Below are 20984 nucleotides of genomic sequence, written 5' to 3' on the forward strand. Positions count from 1 at the left end.
AAAAAAAAAAAAAAAAAAAAAAAAAGGAACGACCAACAAATGAAGTCTTTTTATACAAAGGAACTGTCTCATGCAGTCCGAGGTATCCTTGAACTCTCTCTATAACCACCCAGCATGACCCTGACCTGCTACCCTCTGAGTGCTGGGATTATAGGTGTGTGTACACCCCCATGCCCCAGTTATGAGGTGCTAGGGATCAGTGAGGTTCAGGGCATTCATTGTAGGCAAGAACTCCAAGCAACCAAATGACATCCATAGCCCTCACTCGTCAAAGCGATCTCAAGGTAATGATTTCCTTTTTAACCTACCAGTGTACACACACAGAAACTGCTTACAGTTCCCGGCCACCTAGACCCGAATAATCACAGAGAAACTATATTAATTACAACACTGTTTGGTCAATGGCTCAGGCATGTTCCTAGCTTGCTTGCCCTTATATCTTAAATTAACCCATTTCTATTAATTTGTATATTGCCACAAGGTTGTGGCTTACTGGGTAAGGTTCTGGCATCTTTCTCCTTCGGCAGACACATGGTCTCCTTGACTCCACCTTCTCTCTCTCTCTCTCTCTCTCTCTCTCTCTCTCTCTCTCTCTCTCTCTCTCTCTGTGTGTGTGTGTGTGTGTGTTTGGATTTCCCACCTGACTCTACTCTGCTAAGCCACTGGCCAAAAAAGCTTTATTCGTTAATAAAAGCAATACACATACAGAAGGACATTCCATATCATACCAGTACAGGGGACTGAACCTAGGGCCTTACTTTTTTTTCTTTTTAAAAAGAAAGGGTTTTAAGGGCCCTAGACCGGCTCAGCTCATATTTACTATGTCGCTGTGGATGACTTTGAGCTCCTGATCTGCATGGCTCTACCTCTCAGTGCTGGACTGAGTTGAACGCACAGATTAGAGGTATGTACTCCAACTACTTCTGCTACAAGAGCCACAGCTGAGGACCAAACATTGCCACACCTGGTTATCATCAACACCCAGACTGCTGGACAGGAGGGAAGTAGCACAGAGTGCGCGGGCAGACAGCAGGCAGCTGCCAGAGACCCCCTCCTTTCTGCTCCTCTGTTCTGGGCACCATGGAAAGGAAAGGCTGGAGCTGGGCGGTGGTGGCGCACACCTTTAATCCCAGCACTCGGAGGCAGAGGCAGGCGGATCTCTGTGAGTTTGAAGCCAACCTGATCTACAGAGGGAGTTCCAGGACAGGTTCCAAAACTACAGAGAAACCCTATCTCAGAAAAACAAAAAATGTTGGATTCTCTGAATACAGCGATAGTGGCACAGAAGAAATGAAGGGCTCTGAGCATAGCTTGTATGTCTTTCCCAGTTACTGCAGGAAGTGCTGATGGAATCTCGGGTCCATGGGTTGGACGGAGGGTGGGTGCTGCAAGGAAGAGGGAAAACAGAGGCTAAGGCTGATTCTTGGAGTAAGGCTGGGCAGAGCCAGAGCGCCTCAGGGAGCACTGGCTGTTGCCGAAGAGGCAGCATCTGTGAAGGCGGCCAGGGAGAATCCAGCTGGCTCCCATTACTCTGGGGGTGAGGCGCCATTAAGCTCCCACAGCTGTGACTGATTGTGCAGTGGAGGGATGGGAAGAGCGTGCCACAGCGGGAAGGAGGCTGGGCCAGAGGGCTTCGTGCTGGACGCAGGTGAGAGGGGTCAGGTCTCAGGATGATTAGTATCGGGAGGTGGATCCTAAGGACTGAAGGATTGTTCTGGAACATCAGGATGTGTCTGTGAGTACGAACATCTGGAGAAGATGTTTCAGCTCTGGGTGCTCGGGTTCCTGGATTAAGACAATCAGGAATCACTCAGATTATGACTCAGGCGGTACCCTCCGGCCTCCAGGACAGGGCCTCTCCCCTGCTGCACAGCTCTTCCAAAAACAGGAATGGAGGGCAAAACTCAGGTTGTCCTGCATGTGATGAGACCTCCCAGGGAGCGTGTCCTCGCCAAGCAGAGACAGGTGGATCTCTGTGAGTTTGAGGCCAGCCTGGCCTACAGAGCTAGTTCCAGGACAGGCTCCAAAGCTACAGAGAAACCCTTTCTCGGGAAAAAAAAAAAAAAGGAAAGAAATTTATTAAGGGCTGGAGAGATGGCTCAGAGCCCAAGAGCACTGGCAGCTCTTCCAGAGGTCCTGAGTTCAATTCCGAGCAACCACTTGTCATGAGATCTGGTGCCCTCTTCTGGCATGGAAGTATACGAGCAGGAGGAACATTGTATGTATAATAAATATTTTTTTTTTTTTTTAAAGAGGGCTGGCTGTTTTCTGTGTGACTTTAGGAGGAGTCCTTCACCATTCCAGGCCTCACACTCTGTTCCCATGGAAAGTGTGAGCCAGCCTGGAAGAGCCGAAGTATCCCCTCGCCCCCAGCTTTAGCACCCAGAAACTCTGAATCTGTACAAGATGGCACATCCACGGGCTAGAAATGGGAACTTTATCCTGAGGCCACAAAATGAATCAAGGATGTCACAGGAAGGCTTGTTAGCAGGCCTGGATGGAAGAATGACGGTGTCTCACTTGGAGGAACTATGAGATAACCCTGATAATCTGCAGGTCTAGGAAGTCCCGAAGGGGAAGGCTTGACAGAGGCGAAAGAGCTGGACCATGTCCCAGCCAAGTACACTCAGAGACGGGTTAGAGGACAACAGCATTTATGTATGGTTTTGTTAGCCTCTAAATTTGCTCCAAAGGCCATCTTCCTGGTGTTCATATTACAAACAAGGGCGTTCATATTTAGTCAGAATGCACCCTTCCCCTGTTGAGACCCAGGCAGCCTTGAGTTATGTCCTGAATTTCTCACCCTCCTGCTCCCTAGTGTTGGACCACCACGCCTGATTTTATTAGGAGCTGGGGATTGGAACCCAGGGTTTAGAGCATGCTAGGTCAGCACCCTACCAACTAAGCTACATCTCCAGCAAACATTTCATAATTGCTTTTCAGTGCTGGGGAGTGAAGCTGGGCTTTCCCAAATGCTGGGTAAAAGTACTCTACCAGTGTGCTGTTGTCCTCACTGTGACTTTACAATGTACTATCATGCTATTAAAATACTTTCCTTCCATAGATTTTTGCTAAATTAGATGTATTTATTTTAGACTCTTGTCAGCCACCCCGAGAACTTGCTGGATCCTCAAAGCGTAGTGTTTTGGGAGCTAGAGCACAAAGGTAGCAGACACCGCCACTGCCTGCAGACAGGCCTAGGACAAACACTGTTGAGCGTCGATGGCTCTAGAAGCTTATGGATCTCACTGAAGTTCATGGAGACAATAAAAATGAACCAAGCAGAATAAATGAAAGAAAAGATACATACAACTACATGTGAATTTGTGTAGTTATCCATGCAAAAAACCCAAGATTTGCAAACCTCCTCCTCCTCCTTAGCTACGAGATGAACCCTCAGCTCGAGATTTTTTGTAGTATAAAAAGATAAACCACTGAATATTAAACACTCTGTCACCCGGAACTTTCATACAAACTTGCTTATGTGCAACCCTGGCTACAGCCCATCCTGGCCTACAGGTTTGGCTGAAGCTTTTTAAGAGTTGAAGTTAGTAAATAAAAAACAAAATGTTTATCATAAAGGAAATGAAGATGGGCATCGGAAAATATTTATCTGGGTTGTTATGGCAACAGAACAAGCCATCACAACAGCATTCTTTGCTTCCCATCTGTCCAGCTTGAGCTTGGCAGAGCCTTTAGAAACACTCAATGTCCACTCTAAAGATGAAACAGAGCAAAAATGTTATTTTAAATATGATAGGTTTTTGGCTCAACTTAAAACCCTTCTGTAACTGAGAGCGTCTGCCATCGACTCCCAGCAAGTTTTTCTCGCAGGGCTCAGACTCCACAGCAGAGACAACGAAATGCACCGTGGGCGGGGAGGGGCCGAGGGCAGCTAAGGCCCACCAGGGATGTCACAGGGCCACGCCCTCGGTTTCCACGCATCCTGTTCTCATGCTCTGCTGTGGCCTCACTGAGACTGGGGCACAGGAGGAGGAGAACAAGGAGAGGCTTCCGTCCACTCTCAGCCGAGCAGGACTGCGAGCCCAGTGAGCGTCAGATGAAGGCAGCAGCTGGGATGCTAATGACTTTCTTCTCGGAATCTCAGCTCTAGACACTTGCAGCCCATTCCCCAGGCCCTTGCTGGTTAAGGCCTGGACAGAGAACCTTCAATTCCCCATGGCTACTACCCCATAAATCAAACAAAAGGAATAGATCCTTCCACCAGGCCTATGAATCAGAGAGCCTGGAGGCTTGGACGTTTCTGGCCCATGGAGTCCGGTCATTTCAGATCTGAGAGAAACCTGGAGGATTCCCAGTTACATCTACCCATGGGGGGCCCTGTTGGAAGGCAACTGAGAAAGGTTCTGGAGAAAAACACTTAGCTTTTCTAGCCACAAAAGAAAGGAAGGAACCTTATTCTTTTTCAAGACAGGCTCGCGCTATGCTGACAAGACTAACCTGAAACTCAGTACCATTCCACCTCGGCCGCTTCACACTGGGATTACAGGCAGCATGCACAGGCTGGCCTACCTGACAGAGACTTTCTGCACGTCTGTGGATACACAGGGCCCAGGGTCTGTCTCGCCACCTGTCCCACCTGTGCCCTGCAGCTCCTAGCTACCTCAATATTTTCACCGTTGTTAGGCAGCCCTTCTACACCTGGCTTCCTTCAGTAAGGTGACCCAGCACCTATGTGACGTGGCAGTGGGCAGGTGAAGGCTGCACACTTCCTCAGTCCCTACAGATGTGCTCAGCATTCTTTGTCATTTATTTGTCCATTCATTCATTCATTCATTCATTCATCCATTTATTTCTGGACAGGGTTTCACTCTGTAACAGCCCTAGCTGTCCTGGGCCTCCCGAGTGCTGGGATTAAAGGCGTGCGCCACCACCCAGCCCAATTCTTTTTCTTTCTTAATAAAAAATTCATATTTATTTACTTACTTATTTTTAAAAGACAGGGTTTCTCTGTATGGTCCTGGCTGTCATAAAACTTGCTCTGTAGACCAGGCTGACCTCCAAGTCAGAGATCCACCAGCCTCTGCTTCCTGTATGCAGAACTAAAAGCATGTGTCACCTCGTCTAGGTTAAGTTTAAAAATTAATGTGATATTTTCCCTGCATATATGTCTGGGCATCCTATGTGTGCCTGATCCTGTGGAGGCCAGAAGACGGGGCACATGCAGTGACAGAGGGTTGTGAGCCTCCATGTGGGTGCTAGCCGTCTTCCTCTGGAAGAGCAAGTGCTCTTAGCCCCTGAGCCATCTTTCCAGCCTGTGTTCATTGTTCTTTTTTTCTTTACTGTTTTTGAAACAGGCTGTTATCTAGCCCAGGTTGGCCTCAAATGCCTTATGCAGCTGAGAATGAACTTCAACTTTCAATTCTCTGGCCAAGCCCTCCTACACGCAGTGATCACAATGTGTGTCCCACAGCCAGTGCGCAGCGCTGGGGACTGAAACCAGGGCTTTGTGCATGCGAGGCGAACTCCCTGCCAACTGAGCTGCACCCAGCCACTGTGTTCATTACCCCAGTTGGGTTCTCTTCTCTTCCTAGCTTGGGATCTGTGGGCCACTATTTATATCACCCATTTAAATCTGTATGGGGCTAGTATAATATGGGTAATTAATTCACTGGGCAAGAGGGAGCCATGTTTAACAGAAGTGTCTACCTACAGGGAAAACAAGACAATGGAGCCCAGAAAGTCAGAGTCTCCGGGGCTCAGTCAATCCCTGAGACCCAGGAGTAAGGGTGGACTGTTCAGGGTCTTTCCTGCTCTGGGAAAAACTCCCAGTGTGATTGGGGAGGGATGGACCTGTGTGGAAGCTGGTTAGGGACTAAAATGTAATTTAAGACAGCATGTGGCAGCCAGGCGGTGGTGGCGCATGCCTTTGATTCCAGCACTTGAGAGGCAGGGGCATCTCAGTGAGTTCGAGGCCAGCCTGGCCTACTGAGCGAGTTCCAGGACTGTTATGCAGAGAAACTTTGTCTCAAAAAGAAAAAAAACAACCAAACAAAAATAGATGTGTTGCAGCTCAGCTGAGCTGACAGAGTTACTTGTTTAGCTTGCGAGAAGCCCTGGGTTCCATCCCACATAAATACACCGGGGCTTGGTGGTGTAAGCCTGTAATTCCGGCAGCTGGGAGTGGGGGCAGACAGGTCAGCTCAAGGTTACCCTTAGATATAGAATGTTTGAAGCCAGCCTAGGACACACGAGGCAGTACCTCAAAAATAAGTAACTAATAAAAATGCAATTAAGGTAGTTTATTCACACAGGCATATATGGAGTCTAGTTACTGGAAAGCCATGCTCCCGCTGCCTCCTCTTCCCCTACAAATATCCCCTCTGTGGTCCCCAACATCCCTTCCCTGCCATATGCTGTTCAGCAACTACGTCTCCAAGAACAGGATGTCAGCCCCATGGAAGGTGAGGTGAGGAGAAAAACTGCAGCGGCCCTCGTACAGAAGAAGTAGCTGAGGCCCAGAGCCCACTCAGGAGGGGATCCATTCAAGGGGGCTGGCCAGTGTCCACTCTGTCCCCTCAGAAATCTGTCCAGGGAGAGACAGGAGGTGGCTCTCCTTCCTGGACACTTTGGTTTCCTCACACTTGGACTCCATGCTGTCTAGGCAGACATCTCCTCCCCATCTCATCTACCTTTCCTTTTGCTGGACTCTGACCAGAAAATTTATACTTGCTGCTTGCTCGGCCTGCTCAGCTCCAGCCACACCCGTGATCTTAGGCATTTTCTCCAGCCTGGCCTCCCTTGGTCTAATATCTTCATGCCAGAAGGAAGTTCCCTAGGGGCTGTGTCCCCAACTCTACTCCTGGAGGGTTCTGGGTTTATTTAGTTGGTCCCCACTTCTTGGCAAGATCTTTCTGAAATACACCTTTTCTTTTCTCCCCCAAATCCAAGCCTTAAGAATCAAGGGAATGGGGGCTGTTAGGGAGTGGGGAATGGGCCTTCCAGAACATGGAGACAGTTACCATAGAGCCGATGAAACCTGATCCTGGTCACTAAAGGGTTATTACTCATCCCTAGCTTCCTGGGCCCCAACATTGAGAACTCTGTGTCTGAATTCCCCAGTGCCCAGGAGCTTGGAGAACTGACAGCTCTCAGCACCAGCTGCAGGCTGAAGAACGGGCCTGCTTCCTGAGCTGACAGAAGTGCCCAGGGAACACAATAATGGTGACATTTAAAAGTGAACGAGAGCTCAGATGTGAGATGGGGGCAGTCAGGGAATAGCCAACCGGCAACAGTCCAAAGAGGAGCTCCATCAAGGTGACCAGATGGTTATGGTGGAGGACAGGGCGGGATGCTACACTCCCCCTGCCCATGAGTCCCATGTTGAAACATGTCTTTTTCATTCTTCTGTCCTCTTTCTCCCCCCACTTTTGATCTCCACAGCTCAGAGTTGCATTTCCTCTTCAAACCACAGACACTGATGCTTTTCTTGTTGGTTCCTGGCATTTCTTCTTCCCAGAGGAGCTTCTCTCCTCAGGGGCCTCCGCTACTTCAGCCAGGTGGTGGCCCCAATCGTAGCCCTTTCTGGAAGGGCAGCAACCACATATGCTCCCATTCTCTCGTTTTGAAGAAAGCCAATGCTTTGGCAGAATGCTTTTTACATACATTGATTGTGTGTGTACACATTCCCCAAACTCAGAGAACGACCTGCAGGAGCAGGCTCTCTCCTAGACTATGTGGGTCCTGGGGATTGAACTCAGGCTGTCTAGCTTGGTGGCAGACTCCTTTACCTGCTGAGCTCAACTCAGTGGTTTGGTTTGATTTTTTAAATAAGGTCTTACTGTGTGGTCCATACTGCTGCCCCTGAACTCACGGAGATCCACCTGCCTCTGTCTCTAGAGGGCTGGGATTAAAGGTCTGAATTGATAAATTTTTCCTTTGCTAGAAGCCTCCACCCCCCTCCCCCCCAATACAGGGTTTCTCTGTGGTTTTGGAGCCTGTCCTGGAACTCACTCTGTAGACCAGACTGGCTTCAAAATCACAGAGCTCCATCTGTTTCTGCCTCCTGAGTGCTGGGATTAAATAACCAAATTCTTATTTACTTCTGGATCTTCTTCGATTTGTGATGTGGTCTTTTTGATTTAGAGAATGTGTCACTGGGCTACGAATGGGCTAGGCATGTGTGTATGTGTTTGTGTATGTGTGTGTTATTTGTATGGTTTGCTTAAATAACAAACAGGGTGGGAATGCCCTGGGTAAGGTGTGTGTGTTATCTGTATGGCTTGGTTTAATAACAACCAAGGCATTGGGTAAGGTGTGTGTGCATGAGCACGCATGTGTGCATGTGTATGTGTTATTTGTATGGTTTGGTTTAATAACAAACAGGGAAGGGCTGCCTTGGGTAAGGTGTGTGTATGTGTTATTTGTATGGTTTGGTTTATTAACAATAATAACAAACAGGGAAGAGATGCCTTGGGTAAGTCTGTGCTCTTTCCCCTAGTCTTGTGGTCTTTCTCTGAGCTGTCCCTTGTCCTCCCTGCCTGCTCATCTCTTCCTGACCAACCCTGTTCTCCACTCCAGGCAGTGAGCTGCCTCATGGCTCCTCAAGACATGTCGAGCCTCACCCGATTCCTCACCTCACACGGCCAGCTCCTGCTGCCTGCAATATGTCCTTGGTCTTAGCACTAGGTCAGAATCTGTGCCACCCTTTGCCATATGAACTCACTGCCCCTAACAAGCCCTCCCCACATGGTGCCATGCACGGAGACTGCTTACTTCTTGGTCCCCCTTTGGAATGAGACTTGAGAGGGCAGGGTCACACAGCTCTCACCTCCGTTTCCCACACATACAAGTGCCTAGTTCCCAGTGCACCCCACAGAAAGCAGGCAGACACCAGAGAGGCATCTGCAGCTGCAGTCCTGCCTCCCTTCACCATGAGCGTGAAGGCCTCCAGGTCATCTTTGTTCCCCAGGAACCCAGTCTCTACATCATGAGAGTCTCAGACCGGGCACCATTTACACATATTTTTAGAAGCAGCAGAGGTTGGTACCTGAGTTTGTCCGCAATGAAGATGACCCTCCTTTCCAGGAGCAGGGAGGCAAAAACACTGACGAGGTGCCGGACGCTGAGGGAGGAGAACAGAGACTCAAAATCCACGTGCTCCAGCCGGGAGTCCAAGGGCCGGCATAGCTCAATCACCTGCCAGGGAATGGTAGCAGCTATGAGAGTAGGATTGGTTACACGGCAGGCCTCCTGGAGACAAGGAAAAGGGACGTGGTCCCTGGCCATTGAAGGAGGCTCCTCCTGGAAGAGCACATTTGTATGCCCCTTGGATGGTCCTGCGAGAAAATCCTGCCTTCTGAAGGCCTGTTACTGCTAGAAGAAAATCCCAAGCCTACGCACATAGCTCAGGCTGGCTTCAAATTTTCTATGTAGCTTGGGCTAGCCCTCAACTATTTATTTATTTATTTGTGTATGTATGCATATATGTATGGAAGTGTCTGTACATGATGTGTGCCAAGGCACACACGCAGGTGGAGGTCAGAGGATGTTTTTCACAAGACAGTTCTCCTCTCCCACCACGGGTTCCAGAGATCAAACTCAAGTCATTGACTTGATCAGTAAGTGCTTTTAAGGAAAAAAAATATTTTACGTGTATTGGTGTTTTTGTCTGCATGAATGTGCACCATGTACAGACAATGAAGTACCCACAGAGGCCATTAGGTCCTCTGGAACTAGAGGATGGTTATGAGTCACCATGTGGGTGCTGGGAATTGATCCTGGGTCCTCTGGCAGAACAACCAGCATTCTTTTGTTTGTTTCCCCGAGACAGAGTTTCTCCACATAACTGTCTTAGAACTCACTCTGTAGACCACATTGGCTTCAAACTCAGAGATCCACCTGCCTCTGCCTCCTGAGTGCTGGGATTAAAGGTGTGTGCACCACCACCACCACAGGGCTCAATCACCACTCTTAACCACTGAGCCACCATTCCAGCTCTATGTCCTTGAACTCTTGACTCTCCTGCCTCTACCTTCTGAGGCTGGGGTTACAGGTATGCACCACCCTGCAACATGCCAACCACTTCTGTGTTTTCCTAGGTTGTAGCTGCTGCGTTTATTGTCTTCATCCTCACTTGCTCACAAGACCCTGGATTTATCTATCGCATGTTGCATGTGTGAGTCTCTAAGTTTCTCTGTGAAGAGCTGACTTCCGTACAGTGACGTCAGTGAACACTAGGTCCTCCTGCTACAGCACCCACTGAATACTCTCCACATGCCGGGGCTCCCTCACTCCTAACCTCCAGATACAACCCCACAGCCAAGCTACTACACCTGTATGGGTGTAGTTCAGCTCAGTGCTGAAAAACTGGGTTGATCTGGTATATTCCCGATGCACCCTCATCTCTTCTGTGTCTAGAAGCAACTGGTTTACAGCAGAGAGCCAAGGACCATGTTCTGATGTTTACAGGGTCTGACCAAGTAAATGACAGGCTTTGAAGCCTGGGGTAAAGATTAAGTAGCACCCAAGATGGTCTTCAATGAAAGGAACAGTTCAAGTTATAAACTTAGAAAGCAATGCAGACTCAAACGTGAAGAGAGCCAGTGAACTGATGATCGACTACAGGGTTTGAGAAGAAGCCATGGAAACACAGTGCATGGCTCAAAAAACCACACACTGTGCAGCACGGCTCTGTGGGCTGTTCCCTGAAGCCAAGCCTGGTCTGCACAGGCGGGACTGAGGGTGGGGTTTACGAGCAGGGCTCGAGGAAACCACCGAGTTGGATGGCCTGCTGAAAGACTTAGCCGCTCCAGCCACAGGGACTTGGCTGGCTGGGCCACCTGTTCTCCCGACAGAGGAATCGAGGCTGACGGCTCACCTCAGTTCCCGAGCCTGGTAGGAAGTTCTTGACAAGGATGGTTTTGCCCAGGGCTGGGAAAGGGGCTTCCATGACGCTCCTCATGAGGGGCTGCACCAGAGCAGGGGAAATGCCTCTTCTCTTTTCCACCTCATCCAAGATCTGCGAGAGGCAGAGAGGCGGCTCAGCTCTTCTGCAGTCAGGTGGTTGCAGTGGGCCTGCCGCTGTGACTCAAGAACTCAGGGGAGGGAGCGGTGGGAACTCATGAGGAGCTGTTGACTCCTGGCTCCATACAAACAGGTCCCAATACTTCTCTTCTGTGTCCCTTTACCACGTGACTTTGTAGTTCCTACTACTCATCCACAGGGGAAACCATAGTTTCCTCTTGCTCCTCTGACATGTGACTTACTGGACTAATACAGGTACATTTTTTATTCCTGGGCTTGGGGATAGAGCCAAGGGCTTTGGGTATAATAGGAACTGAGCTATAACTCTGACCCATCCATCCTTTCTCCCTTCCTTTGTCTGTTTTTTTTCTGTCTCTCCTTCAGGACACAGCTCTTAAAATCATCTTTCTTGACAGGGTCTCTCTCTTTACTCCAGGATGGCCTTGAACTAGCAATCCTCCTGCCTCAGCCTCTCCAGAGCTAGAATTATAGGAGTGAGCCACCATGGTCATTCCCTTCATTAACTTATTTCTTGAACCAATGAGAGAAACTGTTGAGAAGTGGGCAGAGAGCGAAGAAATGGTGAGGAAAAGAGTCAGAAAAAGACTAAAAGTGCTGTTTCCGGGGTCCCTCTGGGGCCAGCCCTGTTCTCCCACCCTCTCTCTGGGCAAGTTCTCACCTTTGAAAAGAGGCTGAAACATCCCAGACGGCTCACAATGCAATAAACTTCAGGAAGCCTCTTCCCTTTGCCTCCAGGCTTTTTGGGAGAGAAATGTAAAGGCATCATGAGTGTCAGTGTCTGGGAAAAAAGGAAGCCCCAGGGCTGTCATGTGAGGCAGGCAGGTACTCACCATCACCCAATCTTACTGGTCAGAAGTCTGTTAGAATGTGCATTTTTGCTTTAAAAATACTTATTGCATTTATTTATTTGTGTGGGCATGCACATACAAGCCGTGGCACACATGTGAGTGAGGTCAGAGACCAACTTGTAGGTCAGTTCTCTTTTCTAAGAGCAAGTCAGACACCTTGGAGCTGGAGTTACGGATGGCTGTGAGCTGCCGGGTGCATTCTGGGAGCTAAATCCGGGTCCTTTGCAAAAACAACAAGTACTCCGAGCCCCCAAGCCAGCTCTCCAGTCCCTGTGGGTTCCAGGGCTCAAACTCAGGACATCAGGTTTGTCTGCAAGTGCCTTTACCTCCTGAGCCATCTTCCCAGGCCTAGTTTTACTCTTTGGAAGTTCCCAAGGTCAAGGGTGGATATGCTCGGTGCTGATGTAGTCTTGGACTGTGAGATCAGAGGCTTGTTCACCCGCTGCTTCACTGTAGTCCCCCGCACCCGTTGTTTGAGAATGAACATTTATTAAAACCATGATCCCGAAGAGAAGTTATTTCTGACATCCTCTCTGGGAACTCACTTTAGACAGCTTTTCAAGGGAAAAGGAACAGTCGATCTCAAAACCTTAAAGCAACTACGGTAACACAGACGTCACTCCTTTTAGCCTCTTCAGTTGTTACCCACACTCATGATCCACCAAGTCAGTAAGTATCAAACATCTATTGTGTTGCGCGTTAGCAGCCCCCACCCTCCCCTTTCTTGCAATGGCCGGAGAAAGAAACCAGGGCCACTGCTGACCTACATCCCTACCCCTTTTAAGCACATTCCTGGGGCTGGAGAGATGGCTCAGTGGTTAAGAGCATTGCCTGCTCTTCCAAAAGTCCTGAGTTCAATTCCCAGCAACCACATGGTGGCTCACAACCATCTGTAATGGGGTCTGGTGCCCTCTTCTGGCCTGCAGGCATACACACAGACAGAATATTGTATACATAATAAATAAATAAATATTTAAAAAAAAAAAAGCACATTCCTATGCCTGGTGTCCTTGACGTCAAAAGAGCAAACTGGATACCCTGGAGCTGGACTTATGGATGGCTGTGAGCTGAAACTAAACCCAGGTTCTTTGCAAAAGCAACAAGTGCTCTAAGCCCCCAAGGCAGCTCTCCAGTCTCAGTTTCTGACTTTTTTTTAAGAAAGATTTATTATGTTCATTGGGGTTTTGTGGAATGAATGTTTGTGTTGAGGGTGCCAGATCTGCTGGAACTGGAATTACAGGCAGCTGTGAGCGGCCATGTGGGTGCTGGGAATTGAACCCAGGTCCTTCGGAAGAATGCAGGGCGCTTAACCGCTGAACCATCTCTTCAGTCCTCTCCAGTCCTGAACCTTCTGAGCCCTGTGTTCTTCTAAGCAACTATTCTGAATGTTCTCACTCAGTAATCAGGGGCTGGTTAGCAATGTTCTATTAAGAAGGAAAATTGGTTTAAGGAGAGAAAGGTCTTTAATTTGATGGGGAAAAAAAGAAATCAAACATTTTCTCTCTCTTCCTTCCTCTCCCTCTCTCTCTTTTTCTGCTTTTTTGGTTTTTCAAGACAGGGTTTCTCTGTGTAACAGCCCTGACTGTCTTGGAACTCTCTCTGTTAGAGTTTAAGGATAGTCTTGAACTCACAGAGAGCTGCCTGCCTTTGCTTCCCAAGTGTTAGGATCAAAGATATGTGCCACTATGTCAGGCAATAAAGTATTTTCTTGCTTATGGAAATAAATATATCACCTCTACCTACTAAAAAAACTTAGTGATCTTCAAATCTGTGTTTATGTGTGTGTGTGAGCGCGCAGCTGTGTGATTTGAAACAAGTTGGCCTTGAACCTAAGAGCCTCCTGCTAACTTCTTTGGCACTGGGATTACAGCAGGTGTACATTACCAGGTCTAGCCTTATCTATCTTTTTCACTCCTTAGTTAACCTGCCACCATCTGCTACTCCAACAGCAGAGGCAAAACCTGAGTCTCAAGGGGTCAGCTCTCTAGGAAACTCTGGCTGAGAGAAAGGCAGAGTACTAACCAGCAATCTTCGGCAATAACCGAACCTTCTGCTCCCGTCTTCTCCAGTTAAGACAAACGAGAATGTTTCACTGTGGTTGTGAAAACACAAACAGGTTACAACACATGACACAGCCAAAGGCACATCCCCACAGGAGCAGTGAAGCAGCGGTTAGCAAGGGAAAGGCTGGAGAGCCTGCTCAGAGTTCTTTGCTTGTGAAACTCAGGTCACCCAAGTAAACGTCAAGGAGGCAGAGTAAAAATGTGCTGAGAGGTTTTTCACCCTGAGCTGTCCCAGAATTTCGTCACCCGAGCTATGCTAGGGCGTAGATCTAGTGGTATTCACCACTGTGACTGCAGAGAAGGGAGAGGAGTGTGTTTCTCTTCACTGATGGAAGGAGAGGGTGTGGCTCAGGAGGGAACATCGGGACTGGGCCTTTCTCAGGCCTGGCCATGGTGTGGTTCTCTCACAGAGATGTTCTTACACAGCTACTTTCAGGCTTGCCTTCAAGACGGCAGACAAGCTTCACAGGACAAAGTGTCCCTCAAAAACTCGGCGTGTGAGCCTACTGAGTTGGGCCAATGCGGACAGCTAACACCATGCATGCTCTAAGCAGAAATGTGAACAGACCCCATCGGAGTAGCAGCTAAAGAGCCACTGGAACGCTTCCCAAGCCCCATGTGGGTGAGGACGGACAATGGGCAGCTTCCCTGACTTTTCCAAGATTAGGATTCTATTCAGGAGGCTTCTGAAACACACAGGCCTCCCTCTAGACTATGGGAAGCTTCCTAAATAAATGCCCACTAAGAAGGTGTCTCTTGTCTCGGGGAAACGTTAAAAACACACTGGGAAAATTTCTAGGCTGGTGCCCATCAGGATGGCTTAACTCCTAAGTTATGGGCTCTGCTATCTATGACCTCCTCTGCTCCTCCCAACTTAGTTGTGAGAGGGGAGTCAGAAGCTCTTACCTAGTAAACTCCTGGACGGGAGCCCAGTCCTTGGCGTCAGGAAAGCAGAACTGGGGAATTGCCTTCAGCTGGTCCTCAGCCTCCCTCATGAACTTGAATGACTTTTCTAACTGCAAAGGGAATGGCGGGAGAGGGTCACAGCCTAAATCCCAACAATGGAGCAAGAGGTGAAGGCCCTGTGTCCTTCTCTGGCTATGACTACCAGCTCAGCGACTTGCTGGGGAAGGGTCTGAAGCCGCCTGTATGCTGTTCCCCCAGACAAAGCAACTGTAGTCTAAGGGTGCAATCAGCAGACAGAAGATCACATGCTTCAGAAAGACATTCTGTTTAATATTCTGGAATACAATGCTCCTGTAAGGAAAAGTCTCCATGGCAACCCCTTCCGAGGGGCACGGATCTGGAGACAGCGCTGCACAGCAGCTCTTCTGACCTCCAAGTGTGGTAATACTCACAGGGACTACAGATAGCACAACCACATTACAGAGAAACCAACGAGTCCCGCGGGGTCACCGAATGTGGAACTGGAAAGGAGCTGGACATAATGAGGCCCGCTCTCTCATCTCAGACAGAAGAAACAGGCCCTGTGATGGTAAGTGTCTCGTCCTGGTCACACAGCAAGTTTAGAGCGAGGAAGGAAACTGATCATGACTCCAGCGCTGTCTCCAGAGCTCAGGACAGACTCTCAGGCAGTACAAACAGGGAGGAGGAGGGTAAATTAAAGTTTGATTTAGAGGTTATCTTTACTGTCATGAAGATGTGGTCGCACATACATGTAAGCTCAGCCGCTTAGCTACGCGGTGAGTTCACGGATGACCTGACTCCGTGAGAGGCTATGTCAAAATAAACTAAAAAATTGAAGTAACAAGTTTGTTTATTTTGTGTATCAAATCAACAGGAATCTGTTCTCATTTTCTAGACGGCTTTTTGCTTTGTTTTTATTTTTATTATTTATTTACTTTCATGTGTATGTGTATGCACCTGGATGAGTTTATGTGTACTATGTTTGTGACGGTGCCCTTGGAGGCCAGAGGGCACTGGATCCCATGTATCTGGAGTCACAGCAGTTGTGAGCCACCTGATGTGGGCACTAAGAACCGAAGAGTAGCAAGCAGCCTTAGCCACCGAGCAATCTCTTCAGACCCTTGTTTCATTTTATTTTTTTCTCTTGTTTTTATTTTTTGAGACAGGGTTTCAATATGTAGTTCAGGCGGACTTTAAACTCACAAAGATCAGTTTATGCCTCAGTTACAAGTGCTAGGATTATAGGTGTGAGCAACCACACCTGGCTTAATGGAATATTAGCGTGAAAAGTGGACTGCCAACCTTGAACACCTGGCTTAATGGAATATTAGTGTGAAAAGTGGACTGCCAACCATGAATAAGTGACCGTTGGAATGTGAGATAAAGACGATTATTTAAAAGCTGGGCATGGTGGCACATGCCTTTAATCCCAGCACTTGAGAGGCAGAGGCAGGAGAACCTCTGTGAGTTCGAGGCCAGCCTGATCTACATAATGAGTTCCAGGTCAGCAAGGACAAAATAGGGAGACCTTGCTCAACATGCACAAGTTTATGCAAGCACACACGCACGAATGCACACACGCACATGCAAGCACACACGCACGAATGCACACACGCACATGCAAGCACACACGCACAAATGCACACATGCACACATGCACATACTTGCAAATCACCACCAGCACCAAAAAAAAAAACAAACCAAAAAAACCCAAACCAAAGCAAATAAAACAAAACCAAACAACAAAATTATCAAAAATCCAAATAAACAGGATCAAGCTGAGGCTATATTCTATCTCAGAACAAAAGAAGGAGGGCCAGAATGAACCAGAATGAACCAAAAAAAACACACTTACATAAGAAATAGCAGGAGCAAGATACATTTCCAACAGAGAAAGATCAATTAAACAGAGTCCCTACATACTGGGGAACTAGAGAACTTCAAGAAAGATGCTTCGGAATTTGTATTAAATATGTTTTAAAATAATGTTCTTACAAGGCTGCACATGGCTCGTGACACAAAACCACCGTAACGGCTGCAGTATAAAGAGAGGAAATACAGTAGGAGTTAAGACTAGAAACCAAATCATCAACGTGCTAGCTGAGGAGATCACAGGTGATTTTTTTTTCTTTCTATCTTTCTGAATTAGCTCCGTTTTAATAATGAGTTCTCAGTGGGAGTCTGAGTCAAAAGCCTCCTGGCGGGAAATGGCAAGCATCTGGTACTTCTGATGGCTCGGTGATTAACTCATGACTTGATGCCCTTGTTCCTGGAACCCCAAACAAGTGCTGTCACGTGCACAGCCATGTGCTGGCACCAAGACCGTCGTGCCTCGGAGCCTACTGGGGCTCTCAGTCGGGCACGTCCCCTGCATCCAGACATCCACGCAGTGGGGTTTTCAGAAGAGTGTTCCTTAAAGGCGTGGCAGCTGATGGAAGAGGGGTAGGCGTGTGCGTGTGTGTGTGTGGGGAAGGCGTGTGCCTGTGGTTTCCGCCGTTTACATCACTGTTCTACACGCCAAGGACTGTGTGGGAAAGGACATGAGCAGGCAGACTGGCGGGGCTCAGGCCAGAAGGGTCCTGCATGAGGTGACTGCCACAGAAGCCCAGCGTGAATCAAGATGAGCTCCCCTTCTTCTGAGGCTCTGGTCTCTGTCATATCCTACCCCGATAGCTCCTGTGCGCGCGCACACACACACACACACACACACACACACACACACACACACACACACGGTTAGCATAGTTCTGGTTCACCTTCCGAAAGGACAGAAAACCGTCTTAGTTATCTTTACAATCACCTGGGGCCAAGCAGAAGCGTTTGAATGGGAATTCTGGTCGAACTGACTTAGACTACAGCAGACTCTGTACAGACTTCAAAGCCTGAGAGTAACTCCAGTGTCACTGGGCGTGTCCCTGCTCTATTAGGAGCACTTTACTTTAGGTCCCCGATACCATCAGTGGGATAAGGCTTTCCTGACACTCACAGAAACGGTGCATTCCAAACAGCACAGACAGGATGCTACATAGGAGGAGCTGAGTGGCTAAAGGGCAAATGCTGTCACAGCCTGGGAAGGAAGAGGGCTTGGCTGAACATAGGCTGGGGAACGACAAAGAGGGCAGAGGCTCAGCACTGTGACCACAGAGGGTCTCACTTTGTGTCCTTTAAGAAGACATTGAACCTCTGATCCTTTTCCTCCAAGTCTCAAGTTTTGAGATCACAGGTATGCACATACCTGCCCAATGTGGGATTGGGGATCAAACGCTGGGCTTTGTGCAAACTAGCGCTGGAACAACCAAGCTACGGCCCCAGTCTCTGGAAGGTTTCTTTTCCCTTTTTCTTTTCTTTCCTTTTTTTTGAGACAGGGTCTCACTAAGTAGCCTTGGCTATCCTGAAACTCTCTATATAGATCAAACTGACTTCAAACACACAGACTCACTTCCACCTGCCTCTGCTTCTACCTCTTGAGCACTGGGCTTAAAGACTACACCACCACACCTGGGAGTATTGTTTGTCTGTTTTGTTTTTTTTTTTTTTGGCCTGTTTTTGATTCTTAAATCTGTCTTCCAGTACTAGTTTTTTTTTCATGTGGCGGATATGTCTTAGGACTCACTTAGAAGGTTCTAGACCTCATGTCTTTCCCAGACTGCCTCACCTCCCCGCATCCAAACTGACAGCCAGAATGTAGCAGTCCCCAGGCAGCCCATGGCCCCTGCCTCCCCTACCTTCAGAGGAAACTGCTGGGTGAGTTCTGGCACATAGGCAGCCCCTGCCTGCTTCTTGTGCAAAGACACGACCACAAAGTACTCGAAGAGTTGCCTCTCCTGGTACTCGATGAGATCCCGGTCAAGAGTGGAGTAGCGAGGGGCCTGCTTCAGGCGGGACTTCACATTGACCAGGCGCTGGCTGTGGGCTGTGGAGAGAAAGAAGCCGTAGGCCTGACACATCTGCCGATGTGGAATCCATCAGTGCTTGACCAGATTATGTAATTCCTAGCTTCAGGACATTTTCTAATCCCGAGTCTTTCCACATCTAGCAAAATCAGTAGACAAGTTTTTCTTTGGGCCTCCTGCCAAACTCGAGGAAGGGACACCCTCCACTTGCAGGCCTGCCAGCCAAGCAGGGCACAGGATCCGGGCTCAGCACTGGCCAGGCCTTGCTACTAATCCTAAAACAGAAGATCCGCATGGCTTCCCTTCCGCTTGTCTTTAGGGTGGGGACTTGTACACTTTCCCGCGTGCACTTCCACGTCGTTCAGTGTGTGCAAGTGACAAAATCCAGACCCTGGACTTTTAGAGCTGAGAGCTTTGTAAACATCCCATGTGACATAAACGCAGAGGCCCGCGACCTCAGGAACTCACTCCCACTTCTGGCCCAGCCAGTTCTCTGCAGTGGGAATGGGATTGTTTATTCTGGGGGTGGCCCAGATAGTGGCTGGTGTCAGAGGTAATTCAGGTAGGGCCATTAAGTGGACCAGGGCTGCCTTCTCCATTTCCCAGTGGGGTCTGGGAAATCACAGAAAGCTCACTAAAGCTTGGACCTGGGTCACTGAATGTCACGTCCCCAGAGACCAACTGCTTTACCTACTTCGTCTGGCAACCGAGGAACCAGATGCCCTGAGAACTTAAGAGACTGCTTGCAGCTCACAGGCTCTCTCAAGTGTGGTGCCTGGCATCAACAGAGGTGTAGGAACAAGTGGTCACACTACTGTCACAGTCTCTGAGCCGGCTATGCCCGTCCCTCGGCAGTGGAAGGATCTGTGACTACAGCTTCCGGGTCACCTCACGCCCTGTTCTCCTCACCTTTCAGCTTCTCCTCGGTGTCGCTGTCAGACTCGCTGTTCTCGTCTGTCACTGGACCAAAACAACAAGGGAGGAAGAGGCAGATGTGAATTCCAGAGCAAGAAACAGACCCCAAACTTCTAGGCCAGAGGGGGTGTTTGGTCAACTGTGTAAACAGGCCAGTCAAATTCTGCTCAACTTAATATGGCAGCAAACCAATCTGACTGTGGGTAAGGTGGCTCCTCTATCAGACTACTGGAGCTGAGACAGGAAGGTTGTGGCCAGAGTCTGGTGACACGCAGCCCTGGCTGACACAATGGAAACCAAGGCAGAGGAAGCCAGAGCATGTGCCACTGAGCTGGCTTCTGGCCCTTTGTGCCAGAGACAAGGGCAGACAAGAAGCAGATGCTTGCTTCCTCCTCAGTGAACCAAGAAACGGCAGAAGACACTCTAGGAAGCATGTCTTCAAATTATGGGCAGATTCCAGGAGGAGGACAGTCCAGCAGGGAGGGGCAGAGGTAGCTACCTTTTCCTGAGTTGCTCTCCGTGGACTGGGATAGCCTCTTCACCCGTTTCTTTCCTCTCCGGGCCTCATAAACGGCATTGATCCGCAATACCAGCTGCCAGGTGCCAGAAGAAAAGCCAGTGTTAACTCTCCTCCCTAGTGTGGGCAGCTGCCTAGGCTGGCCCTTCTCTCCTAGGAAGATGCAGTGCAGCAAAGGGGAAGGGACACACTTCCAAGCCTTACCTCACTGCGCCAAGGGCAGCCAGGGCCTCAACAGTCCTGCAACCAGCTGAGACACTGGGGAGGTTGCAGGGAGGGCCACACAATTTCCTTGGTTCACAGTGTCACTCAGCTCCCCCTCTGACACTCTAACACTGCCGTGTCACTGTGGCTTAGGAAAGAGCTATTTACTCCCAAAACCAGGGAAGGAAAAGACAGAAAAAATAATCCCCAGGCAGTGCCACTCTGGTGGGAACCATTCCGAAGAATGTCTGAACAGCCGCCAGAGACGGAACAGCGCTGACAGTGGCTTCTGAGTCCCATTCTTGACTGCGCCAAGGGTGCTCCGGAATGGTCCACATCCTGGAGCTGAAGGCACCCAGCCCAGGTGACTTCTCCAGTCACAGAGGCCCTGCTAGCCCCTGCTTCATGCCACAGCCTCTCCAGTGCCACGTGGGCTGCCACTGCCCATGACACAGCTTACATGAGAACAGATCGGCTTCAGACACAAAGGCCTCTCTGCTGCTGGCCAGATAAGACTTGGGGTTTCCTAGGTGTCTCTTTTCTCTGAGCTTTGAGCGGTTAAACTCCCAGCACCCACATGGCAGCTCATAACCAGCTGTAACTTCAGGTC

At 49.0% G+C, this 20984-nt stretch overlaps 1 protein-coding gene across 7 annotated transcripts in view; it reads right to left on the reverse strand.

Annotated features, from left to right (window-relative positions):
* Positions 1-20984, reverse strand: part of Dennd2a (DENN domain containing 2A) — a 96840-nt gene that overhangs the window by 11963 nt on the left and 63893 nt on the right. For all 7 annotated transcript variants that reach the window (XM_050148076.1, XM_050148080.1, XM_050148077.1 and 4 more), the window contains 8 exons: positions 20153-20246; positions 19648-19698; positions 18571-18758; positions 14825-14934; positions 13878-13947; positions 11666-11743; positions 10841-10981; positions 9011-9159 (listed from right to left, as the gene is read on the reverse strand). In XM_050148076.1, the coding sequence (XP_050004033.1) occupies positions 9011-9159; positions 10841-10981; positions 11666-11743; positions 13878-13947; positions 14825-14934; positions 18571-18758; positions 19648-19698; positions 20153-20246 (881 nt within the window). The remainder of the gene's footprint in view (positions 1-9010; positions 9160-10840; positions 10982-11665; positions 11744-13877; positions 13948-14824; positions 14935-18570; positions 18759-19647; positions 19699-20152; positions 20247-20984) is intronic.

Source organism: Alexandromys fortis, unplaced genomic scaffold (genome assembly GCF_014885135.2).
Source record: "Alexandromys fortis isolate MF-2015 unplaced genomic scaffold, M_Fortis_MF-2015_v1.1 scaffold_57, whole genome shotgun sequence".
Taxonomy (NCBI): domain Eukaryota; kingdom Metazoa; phylum Chordata; class Mammalia; order Rodentia; family Cricetidae; genus Alexandromys; species Alexandromys fortis.